Genomic DNA, 22320 nt, shown 5'->3' with positions numbered 1-22320 from the left:
CATTCTTGAAATAAATATGTATTCACTCATCAGTTATAAGACTTTGGAGAAGAGATGCTGGGTTAGTCAGTCTAAATTATTTGTTACAATCTATTATATACAATTGTTATGCAGTGTCAGAAGCCTGGTTCAGCTGCATTAGTACCTTGTGAGTTTAGGCAAGTTATGTTTCAGGTTCCTCATCTATTAAGTGAAGATCATTGTGGGTTTTTTTATGAGAGATAATTAAAGATGATAATTCACATAAAGTGCTTATATTGTACTGTTGGGTCCCCCAATAATGGGTCCGTGGTCAAAGGAGTGAGACTGATACAAAGTGAAGATCAAGCAAAGCTTTATTTTGTGCCAAGCATCAAGAATCAGACCGACCATCAAACAGAACAGTCGGGGCTGCCCCTTACAGAGAGGACAACCCTTCTCTGTTTCACAGACTAGCTTTTATAGAGCAAAGGCCACGTGGTTGGGCCTGGCCACGCACAGGTGGCCAATGAAGTTGTAACACACAGAGAAAGCTGCACAGTCATGCTAGGTGACCAATTGAATTACAGTTTACCCTAGTAGACATTTGAACCAGCCTATCACCTTGGTAGCTGGGAGACAGTATGTGCCCCCACTGATAGAATTTCTCCACCTGACCTGACCCATCCTTGTATTTGGGCCATTATCCACTTGACCTAATCCACCCTTGTATTTGGGCTGTTACCTGGGACTGGTTTCCCGGACTTGCTTTTGAGTAAGTTCCCCTGGGGCGGGACAGGGTCAATTTTAAGTTTTATTGCATAAACAACAAAATGGCTGTTCAATGGAGGTGGGGCCGCTCTGGCTAAGTAGGCCCTTACAGTACATAGCTTTATAGTAATCAATGTATGTATATTGTATTGTTTGTATTTTTAAATTATTTATTTTGTGTTAGAATTTTAAAAATTGAATATAGAAATATAGAGTAAAAAAGTTTTTCCCAACTACTATTAACTGATTGATTTGTAATCATATTAGTTATCTGTTGGTTGTGTAACAAATTATCCCCAAACTTTATAGCTTAAACAGTAATAAATATCAGCTCAAAGTTTCTGTGGGTCAGGAATTTGGGAGCAAATTGGCTGGACAGTTCTGACTTAGCATCTGTCATGAGGTTGCATTTCAGATGTTGGCTGAGTTTGCAGTCATCTAAAGGCTCAACGGGAGCTGGAAGACCTGCTTTTAAACTACTTACATGATTGGCATGTTGGTTTAAGCTTTTGACTGGAGACCTCAGTTACTTTCCAAGTGGGCCTTTTATATAGCTACTTGAGTATCTTCATGACATGGTGACTGAATTTTTCTTAGAATGAGTGATACAAGGGAAGCCATTAAGTTCTTAATGACCTAGCTTTGAAATTTACCTGTTAGTCCAGCTGAACTCTCTTGGCACTTTGAACAACCCTAATTGTGTGGGAGGACATCTGTCTTGCTGGACTTGTGGACTGGATTGTAGAGAAAGTGACAGTTTTGTTACTTTTGATTGTTCATATTTTCTGTCCCCTAAAGTAATCTTAATTTGAGATTTTTTTCTTTGATTATTCTGTGAATCACAGAAAAGAACTTGTAAAAAAACAAATAGGTTACTTTAAATCATTCACCTGACAATTTGGAAAGCCTATTAAATGTTTCTGTAAAACATAGCTAATGCTGTGATACTCATATAATAAGCTTTAAGAACACAATTATATTACATTATCCAGTGTTTCTCAAAAAAGCTTTTGATGAATGTTATTCCTTGAAAATCTAGCAGAAAAAAAAAAAGAAAAAAAGATTACATTGTCAAGTAAATTTTGGGAAATCCATGCATTGGTTATATATCTTTTTGAAACATATAAAGTAGTAAATCTCTGGGAGTTCTATCCTATGAACATCTTTAGCCTTGTTAGTCCAGTATTTCTCAGACTTCATGGAAATCTTTTCCTTGATACTGGTTTTGTAGACATGTCCTATAGTTTAGTGAAATTTTTTAATTCTTATGAAAGGTACAGTGAACAGTGAGAGAAGAGATGTTATTTGTTACTTTCTAGTACATGTGGGGATTTTGAAAACTATAAGGATAATTTGTTATCACTAGAACATGCCTTTTGACTGATTTATAGATAGCGAAGTTTTTCTTTAATTTTCTTGTATTCCATGACTTCGCTTTCTTTTTTTTTTTTAAAGATTTTATTGATTTGCCAGAGAGAGAGAGGGAGAGAGAGCGAGCACAGGCAGACAGAGTGGCAGGCAGAGGCAGAGGGAGAAGCAGGCTCCCCTCCGAGCAAGGAGCCTGAGTGGGACTCGATCCCAGGCAGCTGCTTAACCAACTGAGCCACCCAGGCGTCCCAGCTTCGCTTTCTTAATTCTACATTGTTGCCTTTAGTTGGAGGATCTTACTTTTTCTCTTGCCTTTGATACAACTGGCAAATGGCTTGAGCTTTTTTTTTTTTTTTAATTTACTTTAAACTTTAGGTTTATTAAGACATTCAGTTAAATTTACCCTTCTTAGATGTATAGTTTTGTGAAATTAAAATTCAGCAGACGGATATATTTGTGGATTCAGTATCACAACCAAGATACCGAAAATTTCATTACCTCCCAAAAGTCTTCATATGTTTTTTTGTTGTTAATTCTGTGCTTTTCCCAGCCTCTGGGAACCACTGATCGAGTTCCTCTCCCTATCCGTTTGCCTTTTCCAGAATATCATATAAATGGAATCATACAATATGTGGCTTTTGTGACTAACTTCTTTGACTTGGCATAATGTTTTTGAATTAATTCACATCGTTAATGGTATCATTAAATTTTTCCTTATTATTAGTGATTAGTATTCTGTTGTATGGTTGTACCACAACTTGTTTATCCATTTATTAGTTGGTAGACATTTGAATGTTTATAGTTTTTGGTGATTATGAATAAAGCTTCTGTAAATGTTCATGTACAGATCTTTATGTGTACAAATTCTTTATGAAATGGGTTGTCTATATCCATAGGTCTTTCTGCTCTATTACATTCACCATGAGTCTTATGGCATAGATTCCAGGATAGCTACTCTAGTTCTTGCCATTTCCCAGTTGCTTATGTAAGTGGAAGAGGAAAGTTGCAAAGATGAGTTGTGTTCTTTAAGAGTAATAGCCCAGCAGTTGCACATATTACTGCCTGTTCTCTGTGGTCAGAACTTGGTGACATGGCTGGTAACTTCAAGGAAAGTGAATTTTTTTTTTTGCCTGGGCCTCATGTACCAAACTAGAAACTCTTATTACGTAAGAAGAAGAAAATGTAAGTTGGGAGACCACATCATTGTAATTTTCCCTCAACTTCTCCTTATTAATAAGTTTCTAGTGACTATAAACATGTATATGGTCACATTCACTTAGGAATGGATTCTTAGGGATAAATTGGATACCTTGACGGTAGCACTTTTATAAAAAGTAAAAAAAAAAAAAAAAAAAAAAAAAAAGTAAATACATCTTTGAAGGATGCACATATATAAAAGAAGCTTACTTTTTATTTGGCTTGTTTTACGAACAAGTAGACAGGTCCAGAGATAAAAGGTGATTTGTCACAAGAAGTAGAAAATATCTAGTTAGGGACATAAGATGTGATTGTGCTCTCTCCAGTTTTTCTGCTCTACCTTACTGTGGCCATATCTCTGAGGAAGAATTTAGCAAGATTCCAGGGCAAATACAGCTTTACTTTAAAGTATTTGAATTTTCTCTGTATTACAGTCTTCCCAGTTGTATAAATCTATTGAAGTTAATTATTTTTGGTTCATATGTGTTTCTTGGTTTTCTGAAAATACAAGTGACTTAGGTTTAGTGATATTTAATTTTAGTTTATTTTATTAATATATCCACTGATGATAGTAGTTATTGTGCCCAATTAAAATCCTAATTCATAACTTGTGAAGGTTTATTTGAATTCTTTGAGTAATATGCTTTAAAATTTCTATAATCTTGTACATTAAACTATAACCTATAGAAAGCATGTTATGCCACCCTGAAGGTTGCTATAAAAATTGTTTATGAAGTTCAGGCCAAGACTAAAATATGTTGAAGTGGAGAGTTGTGAAAAATGTTCTATATAGCATAGGAGACCAAATCATGCTAAAATGCAGAAAAAGACTATACATCAGTTTCTAGGCTACATTATTCAAAAAAATACAACCATAAAAAAGGTAATAAGATTACATTTTCACATTTCACGGCTAGTAAAGCGCATTAGGCTGCTCAGATATTCATAACTTACTGTGACATTTGGGAAGATTACATTTTGTGGTGCAGAGCCATTACTACAGCTCAGATAATAACTAGCCAATGCCTAGACTTGGATTATGATCCTTGTCATTGAAAACAAATTTGTGTTTTGAAGGTTGATCAGCTTCAAATAACTATTAGAAAGGGTTAACATGACACACTTTGGACCCTGTGCATGCTTTTTAGGTATAATAGATATGCATATATATAGTATATCAAATATGCCACACATTTGTATATATCAATTTCTGCCATCAATTTTCTTCTTGAAAGGTATATTTTGTAATATTTAAAGCAATGGAAAAATATTTAAAACACCTGTCTGGATACTGCTCTCACACTGTAAACTCAATTTAAAAGCTGGTGAAATATTTGGGTTTTTTTGGAAATTACTTTCAAAAATTAATTCTGTAGCTTCTTGTAAGGGTGGTTACTGGCAGAAATAAACACAGATTAAAATGAAAGATTGATGTAAGTAATATTAGGGTGAAGGTAAGGTCTCCTAAATTAGTTGTAACTAGACTTTTGGTCTGTTTAGACCTCTGTGGGATATGTCCGAACATATATGTACTAAAAACTATCCCTTTGCTCTTTCTGCCCAGATGCTCTGTGCCTTTTCAGAGGCAATCACTCTTTAGTTTCTTGTCTATCGTTCTTGTGTATATGCCTGTGTTTATACATGTTTTACATTCACATTGTAGCTTACAGTTCACCTTTTCTTCCATCTTGATTTTCTCACCTAAGTAACGTATTTTAGAGATTTTTTTCATGTCAGATGGAGCTGCCTCATTCTTTTCATTGGCTGCATCATATTCCATTATATAGTCATATACAACTTTATTAACTGTTATCTGATAATGTTTTTTGGGGGGATTGTTGCTTGTATTTTCTGTTCAAAATGTGTCATAATGAAGTTCTTGTATCTAACATCATTACCTACATGTATCCGTAGGATAAATTTCTAGTTGTTAAGGTAGTAGCTATTTGTGTGTGCCTTTTTCTATTTAATATAATTCTTTTGAGATTGGTTAGTTCGTTGGTTTGCTTATTTATTTATATCTATCTATTGATCTACTTTTGCAAGAGAAGATTGACTCATATTGGTAATTGTGTCAGTAGTTCCAGTACCAAATACTTTTCTCACTTATAGTAATTTTTCAGTTGAAGTACTTGGTTTCCCAGACACAAATCACATCATCTCAGAGTAATTGTCATTTAAATTCCTCCATTCTGATATTTATACATTGCCACCTTTTGGACAATGTATCTTCTGTGCCTCCAGAATAATACCAAATGATGGTGATGATAGTCACATCCTAATCTTGTGTCTGACTTTCATGAGACTCATTTCAATTTTCCTGTGCGAGCATGATGCTGGCTTTTCAGGTGTGGTTGATATATTTTATTATTAAAGGAAGTCTTTTACAATTAATAAAAAAGTATGATGGAAATATAAAACTATTTAGCAATGCCACAGTAATAGCAGTGGGAGGTAAGCTCCATCAGTGGATGCATAAAACTGGAATAACTATTCCGTTGTGGTTTACTCTATTATGAGCTGTTGGATTTTGTTGTACAAAGTATGGCGAGAAACAAGATACTTGCCTAGTCTCAAGGTGTTTTCCACAAGATGTGTAATAATTTAAACATGAAATATAGTAACATTTATTTATTTATTTATTTATTTATTTATTTGAAGATCTTATTAGAGAGAGAGAGAGAGAGAGCAAGCATGAGCAGGGAGAGGAAGAGGAAGAAGATGACTTTCCTGCTTAGGAGGGAGCCCAATGCTGGACTTGATCTCAGGACCCTAAGATCATGACCTGAACTGAAGGCAGATGGTTACCCTATTGAGCCACCCAAGTACCCCTCTGGTAACCTTAAAATGAAAAACATTTGACAAACACCACCTTAAACAAGTGATCAAAGCTAACTTTACCAATAGTGAGGTGTATTTACATGAGATACCATTGAAATGGTATGCTAGGGACATCCATCATGCTGGGATACTTTCCATCTATAAAATATCTGGCAAATATGCTTAAAAACATCAAAATCTTGAAAGTCAAAGAATGCCTGAGTAACAGTCTTAGTTTGGAGAAGACTAAAGGGATGCTCATCATGGATCAGCAAAAGGACTTTAGTGTGATTGAGTAAGATCTGTAAATTTGTCACTAGTCTTTTTTATCAATGTTGTTTATTGTTTTAATGATTTAGGATTATATAATATAATCACATTTGGGGAAGCTGGGTAAAGAGTATATAGGAATTCTATACTATTTTGTAGCTTTTTGAATATTTGAAATTATTTCAGGATAAAAAGTTAAAGACCGGACAAGCAGATGATCTTTACAAAAACAAATTAAAAAAGAGTTATTCTGTAGTTAACAGAATTTTGGGGTGGATTAGGGAGCCATGCATGTATACTTTATAGCCACGACCATGTAGGTAGGGGAATTGGCCCAGTGACACCGAGAGGCCCTTTTAGCAGAAACCCAGTGCTCCTTTGCTTTTGCTAGATGTTCCTGATGATACACAGTACTGTGCACTAAAATCTCTGCCAGAGCTTTCCCAGAAGAATCGAATGCTTTTACCACTGCATTAGCCAGGAATTCCTATCTCCTATATGCACATGCTGCTTCATGTTGTTCATTTTTCCATTTTTTCTTTCTCTTGGCAGTGTGTTTCTTTGGCAGGAGCTGGGAGACATCAATCCTTGGCTTCAAGGAGTTTTAATTGATTGTCTAATTCTGAACTTTCCCTGCTTTTCTGGAGTAAAGAAAAGTCTCTATTAGGTTGTGTCTGTTATTCTTTTATGAGCTGTTGGATTTTGTTTTGTAAGTTCACTTTCCCAATTCTTGGCCTCTTTTTGGGTTTAGGAATGCATAATGAAAAACTAAGACATACTCAGAAGGACAAGAGTATAGGTGAATCTTGTATGTAGTATTTCTGACAGATGTCTTTTAAAATACTAGTTAATAAGGATAGCTCTGCAGAGGTAATTATAAAAGTATTTCAATTCCTTTAAACACTTGGAATTTGTTTAAATTTAAGAAACTCTCCTCTGTGGGAGGATGCTGTGGGTGAGATGGCATTGTGGGGATAGGTCAGTATATCTTTCTCTGGATGGATTTTTTGATAGTATCAATGAAATAAATTCTCTTGATTAATACTTTGGGTGTATGATTATATTTAAGTTATCCTAGTTATAGACAGGGAAGGAAAGGGACTAAAATCGGTAGGTAAAATAAACTAGAAATTTGGCAATTATAAATGCTACGTTCTGTGTCCACTCTGAGCATTTTTAGCTTTTCATTTCTGTTGTGAGCTGGTATTTTGTATAAGCAGCAAAGCACCGGTAGGTTGTTGTGGATAGTTCACAGAGTTCATGATTCATAAATACTGAATTAGAAGCAGTTATAGAGCTAAAAGTTAGATCTTTGTTGGTATCTGGTCAGTACATAGTGATTTACTGAAGACATTCTGTATTTGTTTCTGTTGAAGAATATTTCCATTTGTATATTACAAGTCTTGCTTGACTTTGTGATGTTTTAACTTGAAGGCTTCTTTAGAATCTTTATTTTTTAAGAACTGTGTGTGTGTGTGTGTGTGTGTGTCTGTGTGTGTATTTATGGGCCCTTTTGTTGTAGAGGGTAGAGAAGAATGTGTATGGGTAGTTACTGCCAACCTAAAGCTGAGGAGTGTGCTCTAGTTATATCAAAAAAGCACTAATATTTTTAATTTTCCCCTCTTTTTGGAAGCTGGTAGGAGGGCAATTTGATTTGGAAATGAATTTCATTATCCAAGAAGGTGAGAGTATCATCTGCATGGTGGACCTACTAGAAAAGTGTGATATTACTTGCCAAGCAGAGGTCTGGAGCATGTTTACAGCGATTCTGAAGAAAAGCATACGAAATCTTCAGGTCTGCACTGAAGTAGGTCTTGTTGAGAAAGTGCTTGGGAAGATTGAGAAAGTTGACAATATGATAGCAGGTATGATTTTTTTTTTCTGTAGTACATTGGATGTAAAGAAATAAAGTTTGATTCTTAAATACTGTATTTCTCTTATTTAGTAATATTTATTTCAGAAATATTTGAGCATCTAATATGTGTGGAGCTCTAATGTTCAGACTCTTAAATAAGCACAGTATATTTTAATAGTTGAAGAAATATAAGTTGATTGTTTTATTGTCTTCTTTTGTTTCCAGATCTTTTGGTTGACATGTTGGGAGTGCTGGCTAGCTATAATTTGACCGTTCGAGAACTAAAGCTATTCTTCAGTAAACTTCAAGGAGATAAAGGACAATGGGTAAAAAAAATGGAATACTCTTTGATATTTGAAAGTATCCCTCTCCTCAGATACATTAGTGGCTTTTAAGCAACTGTTGTTATTATACGGGGTAAATGTCAAATTGAACGGAAGAGATCAATTAAAGTAGTGTTTAGGTCTGAAGAGCTACTTTTGCCATGACCTGACACAGGTGCAGACTGAGAGAATTGGGTGTTCCAGGCAGGCTATTACTTGGCCTTTCTTCAAACTATTAGTCTTCAAAATACATTTAACATTTATTCGAGGAAAAGGGTAAGGACAGAGAAGGAAGAGTGTTAAGGTAGCGGCACCTAGATTCTCTGTTGACCTGAGTAGTTTAACTGTTGTCCTTAAACTTGAATAACTCACAAATTCAATTTAGTGGTCATTTTCAGTGAATGGCAATAGTGTCAACGTAGTTTGAACTCCAGGTGCCTTAGCAAACTGTTTCTTCTTGCCACGGGTTACTTACCTCTTAGAGGAATACTAATAAATATTTTCCCCCACTTTTGTTGCATTTCTAGGCTTATTTTAGTGCTCTTGCTCAGCTACACCTGATCCTTAATCTAGTTCTGATGAAATATATTTAAATTGGTGCATTGTAATAATAAACACTGTATTGTGTTAAAGTGGTTATACTTGAGCTTCTTTGTATCAAGCTTTAGTTCTCTGGCTACTTTTAAGATTTCATCACTTTTAAGTTGGTAGGATCTTGATCTCAGGGTTTTGAGTTCAAGCCCCGTGTTGGGTGTGGAGCTTACTTAAAAAAAAAAAAATTCATCATTGATTTGTAGCAATTTTATTATGTTTCTTGGTAAGGTTACCTTGTGTTCATTCTTTTTTTTTTTTTTGAGATTTTATTTATTTATTTGACAGAGATCACAAGTCGGCAGAGAGGCAGGCAGAGGGGAAGCAGGCTCCCTGCTGAGCAGAGAGCCCCATTGGAGGCTTAATCCCAGCACCCTGGGATCATGACCTGAGCTGAAGGCAGAGGCTTTAACCCACTGAGCTGCCCAGGCACTCCCCCCCACCCCGCCTTGTTTTTATTCTTATTACAGTTTTGGTATCTGTGTGTTTATAATATAATTTTCAGGAAATTTGGAAACACTTTGGTCATTATTTCTTCAAATACCATTTTCTTGTCCTTCCCTCCTTTTTTGGGACATGTGTGTTAGCTCTAATTACATGTATGTTAGCTCTCTTGATAGTGCCTAGTAGGTCACTCTAATCTTTTCACATTTTCTTTTTTAGTCTTTTCTCTTTGTGCTTCATTTTAGACTGCTTTTATTACTATATTTTTAAGATAACTTCTCTTGTGCAGTGTGTTGATTCTATCCATTAAAATTTTAGATTTTAGTTTTTTTAGTTCTATAAATTCTCTTTAGTTTTTTTTTAGTATCTATTTCATTTTTCCTCATTATGTTCATGTTTTCCTTTAAGTACTTGGGACTCTTGAGCATATTTATAATAGTTGATTTCATGTTATTATCTGAATCTATCTTTGTCATTTTCTAGATCATTTTTTTATGCACTAATTTTGCTTCTGCTTATAGGTCTTATTGTCCTTCTAATGCTAGTGATTTTAGATTGAGTGATGTTAGATATAGTGAATTGTTCCTTGTTGAGTGCTGGATTTTGTCATATCCCTTTTTTTAGATTATTAGTCTGCTTTGGTAGGCGGAGATATTATTTGTGCCTAGTTTAAAAGTTTTCTTTTGGTCAGGTTCAGATTGACTGTTGTTCTAGGGCTAGATTAGCTTCCTTATTCAGACCTGATCTTCTGGGACCTCTGTGAATGACCCTAAGTCTCAGATACAGGATAAGAGGTTGTGTAAGACTGTGGTCTCTACCAAGTGCCTACTAGGGTCTCAAACAGTTTCTGGCTCTATCCTAGCTGTGGGAGTTCTTTGACTTAACAGCTGTTAGTATCTTGGCCTCACCTTGTTCAGTTTTATGGCAGGTTTGAATAGTTTGATATTAAGCCAAGGAGTGTGGATTTCTGGAGCTTCTTGTCTATATAGCTTTTTTCTCTTTAGTACTCTGCCTTAAAGCTTTTATCTTCCTTAGACTACCCATATTCCACTCTCTGCCTCATCAAGTCAATGAGACCTTTAAATTCTATTTTGTTTCTCTCTTCCTGTGCAGTGATAGAAATTGTATCCTGGTAGAAAGTCTGATAATTTCATGGCTCATTTTGTTTCCTTTTTCTCAAGTATCAACAGTCTTGAGCTATCTCTTCTTCCATGTCTGAAAACAGTTTTTGTTTCATACATTTTATCCAGTATTCTGGTTGCTTATATGTTTTGACAAGTCTAGGTCCTGTTACTATATCTTGCCTAGAGGAGGAAGTACAGATCTTCTTCAACTTATAGTGAGATTCCATCCTGATAGTCCCATTATAAGTTGAAAATCCATTTAATACACCTATGCTGCCAAACAACATAGCTTAGCCTAACCTATCTTAAATGTTCTCAGAACACTTAACATTGGCCAGCAGTTGGGCAAAGTCATGTAACACAAAGCTTATTTTATTTTATTTTTATTTTTATTTATTTTTTTAAAGATTTTATTTATTTGACAGACAGAGATCACAAGTAGGCAGAGAGGTAGGCATAGAGAGAGAGGAGGAAGCAGGCTCCCTGCCAAGCAGAGAGCCTGATGTGGGGCTCGATCCCAGGACCCTGAGATCATGACCTGAGCCGAAGGCAGAGGCTTAACCCACTGAGCCACCCAGGCGCCCCCACAAAGCTTATTTTATAATATAGTGTTGAATATCTCATGTCATATATTGAATACTGTATTGAAAGTGCAAAACAGAGTGCTTGTGTGGGTACAGAATGGTTGGGTATCAGTTTTTTACCCTTGTGATGCCCAGTGTCATAAGAGTATTGTACTACATATTGCATATCACAAGCTTGGGAAAAGATTAGACTTTAAAGTACTATTTCTACTGAGTGCATATAGTTTTCACACCATTGTGAAGTGAAATTGTAAGTTAAACCATCAGATGTCAAGGATGGCCTATATACTGGTTTCATTTAAATTTTGTTTTATATTCAGTGTATTTATTGTGAATGTATATTTAATACATTTTTTTGGTGAATATAGAAAACTCTGAGAAAATAAGAGGATATGAATAGATGTTTATTTATATAGAAACCCCACAACCAAATAAATACAAAATCACTAATAATTAGAGATCTTCAAATTAAAGCTATTATTTCACCTTATGTCTGTTAGTATTAAGGATTATAAAGTTGGATAATAGCAAATATATTTGTGGGATAGGGTTATTTTATTTTATTTTGGTGGGGTCAGCATTTATATTTCTAAGCTAATTCACAAGCTTTGCTTTGTTTCAGCAAGTTAAGTCTTTGCATCAGTAGTTGAAGCAGAAAATTATTTGATTTACTGATTATATTTTGAGAACTGTTTTCCTATTATTGGTAGTAATGATAGCACAATATAGACCATAGCCTACTTTTAAACTAGCTTAAAACAGAATCTTTTAAATTAAAAAGGAACATGGATATGTTTAAATAACAGAATTGATGGGATTGATGACCCCACCCCACCCTATCACTTACCATGGTGGGCAGACACATTAGAATATTGAGGCATAGGGGCGCCTGGGTGGCTCAGTGGATTAAGCCGCTGCCTTCGGCTCAGGTCATGATCTCAGTGTCCTGGGATCGAGCCCCGCATCGGGCTCTTTGCTCAGCGGGAGCCTGCTTCTCTCTCTCTCTCTGCCTGACTCTCCGCCTACTTGTGATTTCTCTCTCTGTCAAATAAATAATAAATAAAATCTTTAAAAAAAAAAAAAAAAAGAATATTGAGGCATAATTACAACTAATATGGCCAAGTGATTGCATCTAAGTTCTGAGGGTTATGTTACATAAGTGTTAGATTACACATCTTATAGTTACATACATATTTTGATTTTGTCTATTTCAAATCCCATCTTTTGTTCCAGTTTTTATTTTATTTTATTTTTTCAAATCTTTATTTAAATTCTAGTTAAGATATAGTGTGATATTGGTTTCAGGAGTAGAATTTAGTGATTTATCACTTACAAAAAACCAGGGATAGGGTTATTTGAACGTGTATGCTGGTGGCTGGCATGAACACTCATTTAGCCAACCTCGAGTAGTCTACTACTACTTAGTCACATAAATTAAACTGCTATACGGTGACTTGGTAATTTGCTCCTGAGTACATGTTCCATGAGATTCTCAGTTTCTTTTCTTTTCTGTTTTTTTTTTTTTTTAAAGATTTTATTTATTTGTCAGAGACAGATCACAAGTAGGCAGAGAGGCAGGTGGGGGTGGGGCGAGGAGGCTCCCCACTGAGCAGAGAGCCCTATTGTATAGGGCTCGATCCCAGGACTCTGGGATCATGACATGGGCCGAAGGAGAGGCTTTAACCCACTGAGCCAACCCAGGCACCCCGAGACTCTGTTTCGTAAGGAAATACACATGAGGATGTTCAATGAAGCATTATTTTTGGTGGCAGTGAATTGTCACCACGGAGGCTTTATCATTAGGAAAGTAGACGCATTAGCTAGATTATTATATAGCAGTTAGAATTGATGCAAAAGTTAATGTGAATAGATGCAAGAAGCAGGAAGAAAGAAACAGATTAATATATCTAACCCAATATCATTTAAATTATAAGTACAGTCACACAAAAACATTTTTGAAGGAACACATAAAAAGATTAAATATGTTTAGACAGTTGCTTATGTGACTTGGAGTTGAATGAGAATAGGTTTAGGGCATAAAGTGAGAAAATAATGAGCTGTTAATAAAACGAGCAAGGCCCTGGGGCATGCAACTCTTGATCTCGGGGTTGTGAGTTCAAGACCCACATTGGGTGTAGAGATTACCTAAGAATAAAATCTTAAAAAAAAAAAAACCCAAAACTGAAAAGAATTCAGAAATTTGTGGAATGGTTCTCTAGATGGAAATGCTATAATATTTTTATTTTTGACTGCAGAGTTATTTTTAGTTATTTCATTTTGGAGTTTATTTTAAAAAATCAATATGAATGTAGTTACTTGTTGCTACACTTTTATAATTAAGCAGTGTGGCTAATTGAAAATTTCTTGGTCACTTAGTAAACTCTCCACTTAACATTTAGGTAGAAGATTGCTGGACTCTTAGACATTTTATAAATAGAGTAGATACCACATAAGATGAAAGCAAGCAAGTGATTTCACTTGTAGGTTGGCCTTGTTTAGAACTTTTAATGAGGAAGAATGTATTACACTTTATCCTGTTTGTTTACAAACTGATTAAAATGATAATGTGTATATGATTGTTCATTTCTTTTCCTTGTAAATAAGTCTTTTTGTTTTAGTTGTTGTTTTGTGTATTAGAGGAGACTTGTGGGTCAAAGAGGCATTATATAGATGTAATGCTACAGCTTTTTATATGCTATATAGTAAAGGTAATATAGAATGAAATATGACAGAGGATTGGATTCAGTCTCAGAGGTCAGGGAAGACTGCTACGAGGAAGTGGACCTTTAGGATGAGCTCTCTAAGTTGGGTAAGATTTATTTAGTTAAGAGGGAAGAGAAGTGGGCCTAGTGAGAATATTGTAAGCACAAGGAATAGTTCGTGCTCAGGCCCTTTTGTGGGAAGAATACAGAGAGCAGAAGATAGAAATGCAGAATGAGGCTAGTGAGATAGATTGAGTATCTTGTGGGCTGTGGTAAGGCTTTTGGTCTTTATTTTAAAGGCAGTGGGAAGCTCTCTGAGGGCATAATAGAAAGGTAAAAGTGTAGTAGTTAAAACTATGGACTCTCAAGTAAGACTGAGTTTTGATCCTCACCTTGCCATTTTGCTCCCTGTGTGACCTTGGACATGTTCTTCTGTCTCAGAGTCCTCCTCTATAAAATAGGATAATAATAGTACCACCTCTGGTTATAAGGTTAAAATATTTTTATTGTTTCTTTGAAAACAGTTTTTAACAGTATAACATAGTAGGCATTATTTGTGAAATTAAAAAGTGTGTTTTAAAGAGGGATGGGTGGTGGGTTGATATAGTTTGTAATTTTAAAACATTTTTGCTGCAGTATGGAGAAGATTCAGATGTCAGATGATATTGGCACATATTTTTCAAATACCTCGTATGTTCTATCGTATTACAAAAATGGCATAGGTACATTTTATATTTCTTTAAGATAGTGAAAATAATTGCTTTTTATATGCTTTTAGCTAACAGCATCATTTGTTTTTTCTTGGGTATATTAAAGTATGAGTATATTAAAAATAACTTTTTGTTTTATGGTGAATAATGTGTTTAATGAGCTGTTGATTATTTTCATAGCCTCCACATGCTGGGAAGTTGCTATCTGTGTTAAAGCATATGCCTCAGAAGTATGGTCCTGATGCCTTTTTCAACTTTCCAGGAAAGAGTGCTGCAGTAAGTAAATTTTAATGAGGAAATCACTTGGAGTTTTCCTTGCCTTCCAGAAAGTACAGCCGTGTAAACAACCTGACATGTTCATTGTTAGGTAGAAACTTCTTTGCACAGCTTAACTTATTCCTTACAGCAGTTTTTCGTGTTACTTTTTCCTGTCTTAGAGGTGAAGAAATACAGGCTCACAGAAGTTAAGAAAGCTGCCCATTATAGCTTGGGGCAATAATGGAGTAAGAACCCAGTTCTTTTGAACATGTTGTCTTTAGAATTTATCTCCGCATTGTCCAATAGGTATTTTATGTGACACTTTCACTTTCTATCTTACTGAATCTTTCTTCAGCCTTGTACTTCCCCAAAGGGTGTTTCTGTTACACGTGGTATATAGAATGAGAATAAATCTTTGAAACTTTTTGGCAAGTTCTCCGGATTCAGGAGTTTCCAAATTACATCAATTTCAGCATTTTTTAAGCCTTTATCAGTTTAATATAGTTTAAATAAGATGTTGATAGTAATATTTGTAATATTTTAGAATGTTAATTCGAGTGCATTGTATAATGTGCATATGTTATATATGGAAGCTTTTTTTTACCTCCTCATATTACATTCATCTGCTTGTTACTAGCAAAAAATTTTTTGAGAGTATTTCAGTCTGTTCTTTTTCTGAGATTATTTTTTGTTATTTTTACTTTGTTTTTCATAATATCTTACTAACGTCTTAGGCCCTATGTAGTAGTCAGGTAATACCGGGAAAAAGAAAAGAGTGGTTTTTTTTTTTTGTTTTTTGTTTTTGTTTTTTTTTAAAGATTCTATTTATCTGTTTGACAGACAGAGATCACAAGTAGTCAGAGAGGCAGGCAAAGAGAGAGGGGGAAGCCGGCTCCCCACTGAGCAGAGAGCCTGTTGGTGGGCTCGATCCCAGGATCCTGAGATCATGACCTGAGCTGAAGGCAGAGACTTAACCCACTGAGCCACCCAGGCGCCCCAAGAAAAGAGTGTTTTAAAAAAACATTTGTAATATTTGAATATTTAATAAACAATACACAGCTTTCTTTGGACAGTTTATTGCTGTATTGTTTGTTCTTCATAATTTTTCCTTTTAGACCTGAAGCTTTCCAGAATAACTTCATTCTCTTGGCATTGAGCCTATAATTTACCTCTAATATAAGAAGCAGTTTTATGAGATGAACTTTCTTGAAATGCAAATTTTTTAATGTTCACTTTGTTTTTCTTTTATTCTAAATTCTAGTAGTTAACATACAGTATAATGTTAGGTATACAATTAGTGATTCAGCAGTTCCATATGTCACCTGGTGCTCATCATGTCAAGTGCATTCCTTTATCTCCATTACCTGCTTAACACATCCTCCTGCCCCTGTCCCCTGTGATAGCCATCAGTTTGTTCTCCAGTTAAGAGTTCATTTCTTGGTTTGCCTATATTTTTTTTCCCCTATGATTATTTGTTCAGATTCCTAAATTCCCTGAATATGTAAAATCATATAGTATTTGTTTTTCTCGGATTTATTTCATGTAGTGTGATACTCTGTAGCTCCACCCATGGTGTTGCTAATGGCAAGATTTCATTCTTTTTGATGGCTGAGTACTATCCCATTGTGTGTGTGTGTGTGTATACACTACATTTTATTTCTCCATTCATCAGTGAAAAGACATTTGAGATTTTTTCATAATTTGGCTATTGTAGATAATTCTGCTATAAACACCAGGGCACATGTATCTCTTCAAATTAGTATTTTTTATTCTTTAGGCAAATATCTAGTAGTGCAATTGCTGGATTGTAAGGTAGTTCTATTTTTAACTTTTTGAGGCACCTCCATATTGTTTTCCAGAGTGGCTGCACCAGTTTGCATTTCCACCAACAACAGTACAAGAGGGTTCCTTTTTCTCCATATCCTCGCCAACACTTGTTCTTTCTTGTTTTGTTAATTTTGCCATTTTGAAGGTGTGAGGTGATAACTCTTCATAGTTTTGATTTGTATTTCCCTGAAGATAAATGATGTTGAGCATCTTTTCATATGTCTGTTGGCCTTCTGTTTCTTTGGGAAAATGTCTATTCATGTCTTCTGCCCATTTTTTATTTGTGTTGGTTATTGGGCATGGAGTTTTATAAGCTCCTTATATATTTTGGATACTAACCTTATATCAGATATGTCATTTGCAAATATCTCTTCTCATTCTGAAGGTTGCCTTTTAGTTTTGTTGATAATTTTCTTTGCTGTGCAGAAGGTTTTTATTTTGATGTGGTACCAATTGTTTATTTTTGTTTTTGTTTTCCTTGCCTCAGGAGACATATCTAGAAAAAAGTTGCTACAGCTGATGTCAAAGAGGTTACTGCCTGTGTTCTCCTCTAGGATTTTAATGGTTTTTTATATCACATTTAGTTCTTTCATCCATTTTGAATTTATTTTTGTGTATGCTGTAAGAAATTGGTTCAGTTTCATTTTTTTGTATGCTGCTGTTCAGTTTTCCCAACACCGTTTATTGAAGAGACTGTTTTTATTCTGTTGGACAATCTTACCTGCCTTGTGGAAGATCAGTTGACCATGTAGTTGTGGGTTCATTTCTTTCTTTTTTTTTTTTTTTCCCTGTTCCATTGATTTATGTGTGTGTTTTTGTGTCAGTACCATACTGTTTGGATCACCACAGCTTTGTAATGTAACTTTGAGTCCAGAAATGTGATGCCTCCAGCTTGGCTTTTGCTTTTCAAGGTTGGTTTGGCTATTCATGGTTTTTTGTGGTTCCATACAAATTTTAGGATTCTTTGTTCTAGCTCTGTGAAAAATGCAGTTGGTTTTGATGGGATTAGATTAAATTTGTAGATTGCTTTGATAGTATAGACATTTGAATAATATTTGTTCTTCTAGTCCATGAGCATGGAATGTTTTTCCATTTCTTCGTGTCATCTTTGGTGTCTTTCATTAGTGTTTGATAGTTTTCAGAGTATAGATCTTTTACCCTTTTGGCTAAGTTTATTTCTAGGTATCTTACTATTTTTGGTGCATTTGTGAGTTTGATTCTTTAATTTCTCTTTCTGCTGCTTCATTATTGGTGCATAGAAATGCAACATATTTCTATACATTGATTTTGTATCTTGTGACCTTATTTATCACTTTCGGTAATTTTTTGGTGGAATCTTTTGGGTTTTCTCTATAGAGTATTATGTAATCTGCAAATAGTGGAAGTTTGACTTTTTTCCTTTCCTATTTGGATGCTTTTTAATTTTTTGTGTTGTCTGATTGCTGTGCCTAGGAATTCCATTTCTTTGTTAAATAATAGCGGTGAGAGTGCACATCCCTGTCTGTTTCTGACTGGTAGAGGAAAAGCTCTCAATTTTGATCCATTGAGAATGGTATTAGTTGTGGGTTTTCGTATTTGGCCTTTATTATATTGAAATATGTTCCCTCTAACCTTGTTTTGTTGAGTGTTTTTGTCATGAAAGGATGTTGTACTTTGTCAAATGCTTTTCCTGCATCCATTGAAAGGATCATATGGTTCTTTAATTTTTTAAGAGACTTATTTATTTAGTAGAGTGAGAGATGGTGGGGAGGAGTGTTATGGGGAGTGGGAGAGAGAGAATCTCAAGCAGACCCCTTGCTGAGCATGGATTTCCCAGCATGGGGCTTGATCTCACAACCCTGAGCCGAAATCGAGAGTCCAGTGCTTAACTAACTGAGCCACCCAGGTGCCCCAGGATCATATGGTTCTTGTCCTTTTTATTAATGTGTATCCTGTTGATTGATTTGTGAATATTGAACGACCCTTGCAGCCTAGGAGTGAATTCAGCTCGAGTGTGGTGAATGATTCTTTTAAGGTACTGTTGGATTTGGTTTGCAAGTATTTTATTGAGAATTTTTGCATCCACGTTCATCAGGGATATTGGCCTGTAGTTCTCTTTTTTAGTCAAGTCTTTATCTGGTTTTGATATCAGGGTAATGTTGGCCTCATAAGATGAATTTGCAAGTTTTCCTTCCATTTCTATTTTTTGGAGTAGTTTGAGAAGAATAGGTATTAACTCTTCTTAATAAAATTAACCTGTGATAAAATTCACCTGTGAATCCATCTGGCCTTGGACTTTGGGTTCATGGGAGATTTCTTAAATTACTGATTCAATATCTTTGCTGGTTATCAGTCTGTTCCAGTTTTGTATTTTTTCCTCTTTCAGTTTAGGTACTTTACAATTGTCTAATTTGTTGGTACATAGTTTTTCCTAATATCTCCTTATAATTCTATTGTGGTGTTTATATTTCTCCTCTCTCATTTGTGAATTTCATTTATTAAGATCCTTTTTCTTTTCTTTTCTTTTAAAGATTTTATTTATTTGACAGATGAGATCACAAGTAGTCAGAGAGACAGGCAGAGAAAGAGAGAGAGGAGGAAGCAGGCTCCCTGCCAAGCAGAGAGCCTGACATGGGGCTTGATCCCAGGACCCTGGGATCATGACCTGAGCTGAGGGTAGAGGCTTTAACCCACTGAACCTCCCAGGCGCCCCAGTCCTTTTTCTTTTCTATTTCATAAGTCTGGCTAGGGGTTTATCAATTTTATTTATTTTTTCAAAGAACCAGCTCATGGCTTCATTGATTTGTTGTTTTTTAGCTTCTATATCATTTATTTCTGCTTTGATCTGTATTATTTCCTTTCTTTTGCTTGCTTTTGGCTTTGTTTGTTGTTCTTTTTCTAGCTCCTTTAAGTTATAAGTTCAGGTTGTTTATTTGTATTTTTCTTGCTTATTAAGGTAATCCTGTATTGCTGTGTACTTTCTTCTTTGGTTTCCTGGTTGACCGATTCATTGTTCAGTAGCATGTTCCTTAACCTCTATGTATTTGTGGTCTTTCCACGTTTTTACTTGTGGTTGACTTTAAGTTTTATACCATTATGGTCAGAAAATATCTGTGGTATGATCTCAGTCTTTTTGTACTTTTGAGGCCTGATGTTTGACCTCGAATGTGATGTATTCTGGAGAAATCCCATGTGTACTTGAAAAGAATGTGTATTCTGCTTTGGGATGGAATGTTGATGGAATGATGAATGTATCTGTTAAGTCCATCTGGTCCATTGTGTCATTCAAAGCCATTGTTTCCTTAGATGATCTCTCCACTGATGTAATAAGGGTGTTAAAGTCCCCTACTATTACTGTATTATCATCAATTAGTTTTTTATGTTTGTTATTAATTGTTTTATATATTTGGATGCTCCCATGTTGGGTGCATAAATATTTACAGTTGTTAGATCTTGTTTGATTGTTCCTTTTATTATGATGTAATGCCCTTCTTCATCTCTTGTTATAGTCTTGTAGCTTAAAGTTCAGTTTGTCTGATGTAAGCATTGCTACTCTCACATCTTTTGATGTCTGTTTGTATGATAAATGTTTCTCCATCCTCTCACTTTTCAGTCTGCAAGTGTGTTTAGGTCTAATATGAGTCTCTTGTAGAGAGCATATAGGTAGGTCTTGGTTTTTATTTTTTTTTCTTTCCAAATTTTTATTTAAATTCTAGTTAGTTGACACATAGTATAACATTGGTTTCAGGAGTAGAATTTTGTGATTCATTGCTTACATATAATCCTCGGTGCTCATCATAATAAGTACCCTCCTTAATACCTGTTGCCCATTTAGCCCATCCACCCCCTCCCCATCAACCCTCAGTTTGTTCTCTGTGGTTAAGAGTCTCTTAGCATTTGCTTCCCTCTCTCTTTTTCTTTTTTTTCCTTCCATAGATGATTGTTTTTTTTTTTTAATCCATCCTGACACCCTATGTATTTTTAGTTTTTTTAGTTATTAATTATTATTTTTAGAGAGCACAAACAGGGAGGTGCTGAGGCAGAGGGAGAGGGAGAGAGAGAATCCCAGCCTGCCTCCATGCCCAGAATGGAGCTCAACACAGGGCTCGATCTTAAAATCCTGAGATCATGACCTGCGTTGAAATCAAGTATCAAGATGCTTAGCTGACTGAGCCACCCATGTTCCCCCGACACCCTAAGTGTTTATTTAATTTACATTCAAAGTAATTACTGATAGATATGTATTAAGTGCCATTTTACTACTTGTTTTGTCATTGTTTCTGGAGATTTTTCTCTGTTCCCTTTCTTGTCTTTGTCACTTTTGGTTTTTCCTTTCCACTCAAAGAGTTCCCTTTAATATTTTTTGCAGGGCTGGTTTAGTGGTCAAAAACTCCTTTAGTTTTTGTTGTTTGGGAAACTCTTTATCTCTCCTTGTATTCTAATGATAGCCTTGCTGGGTAGCCTATGCTAGTGTTTTTGGTTGGAGCTTTTTCCCTTTCTGTACTTTGTATATATCATGCCCTTTCTGGCTTGCCAAGTTTCTGTTAAGAAATTTGCATCCAGCTTTATGGGTCTTCCCTTGTAAGTTAAGGACTTCCCTTGTAAGTTAAGGACTGTTGCTGCTTTTAAGATTTTTTTTCTTTATTACTCTGTAAATTTAATTGTTGTATGTATTGATGTTGCCCTGCTTTTGTTGATTTTTGTTGGGAGTTCTCTATGCCTTCTGGATCTGGATGTCTGTTTCCTTCCCTATATTAGGGAATTTTTCAGCTGTGATTTTCTCTAAAAATTTTATGTCCTTTTTCTCTCTGGTCGGGAGACATGGTGTGGGCAGGGGTTTCTGCGATTCTTTTGCGGAAGTGGCTTGCCCTGCTGTGACTGAGGCAAGCTTGACTGAGAAGGGCAGCACCACCAGAGCCAAGGGTGTGGGACTTGGTGAAGCAGGTTAGGCAGCTAGTGTCTGTGCTGCTTCCTTCAGGTGGCTCTGTGTTTATGTAGAGGGATGGGGGAATGAGAAATGGCACCAGCCAGCTCCTTTGTTCCTGCAGAGGCGTTTCTATGCACACTGCTATCAGGGAGGCACTCTGAGAGCAAATAGTCTTCCTGCTGTTTGTCCTAGGGTTTTTTTCAGATTGCTATCTTCATGCTGTGCACCTTCTGGTTGTTGGCCTGCTTTCTGTTCAGGAGCAATGCAATACCCTCTGCTCTCTATCCCAGCAAGTTTGTTGACTTTTAAAGCTTTGGGCATTAGGGATGTGTTGTGGGCAGGAGTTTGCAATGATTTGCTGAGGAAGGGTCTTGCCGTGCTAGGATTGAGGCAAGCTTGAGTAAGAAGGGCAGTTGTGCCAGAGTGCAGGGGTGCAGGATATGCTATAAGCAAGTCAGGGAGCCAGAAGAAGGCTGAGCTTTTCTGCAGGTGGCTCTGTGTGTATGCTGGGAGGCAGGGGAGGAAAATGGTGTCAGCCGACTCCTTTTTTTTGGAGAGGTCTCTCCTTGAATACCACTTCTCAGGGACATGCTCCACTAATAGGTGCCCCAG

General features: G+C 35.8%; 1 protein-coding gene across 4 annotated transcripts in view; it reads left to right on the top strand.

The window, feature by feature from the left end:
- Nucleotides 1-22320, top strand: part of LRBA (LPS responsive beige-like anchor protein) — a 729505-nt gene that overhangs the window by 79461 nt on the left and 627724 nt on the right. For all 4 annotated transcript variants that reach the window (XM_059373625.1, XM_059373604.1, XM_059373615.1 and 1 more), the window contains exons 3-5: nt 8018-8249; nt 8465-8565; nt 14898-14993. In XM_059373625.1, coding sequence (XP_059229608.1) covers nt 8018-8249; nt 8465-8565; nt 14898-14993 — 429 coding nt within the window. The remainder of the gene's footprint in view (nt 1-8017; nt 8250-8464; nt 8566-14897; nt 14994-22320) is intronic.

This window comes from Mustela nigripes, chromosome 1 (assembly GCF_022355385.1).
Source record: "Mustela nigripes isolate SB6536 chromosome 1, MUSNIG.SB6536, whole genome shotgun sequence".
NCBI classification, from domain to species: Eukaryota; Metazoa; Chordata; class Mammalia; order Carnivora; family Mustelidae; genus Mustela; species Mustela nigripes.
Note: the sequence above shows the minus strand (reverse complement) of the source record. Positions and strands in the feature narration are given on the sequence as shown.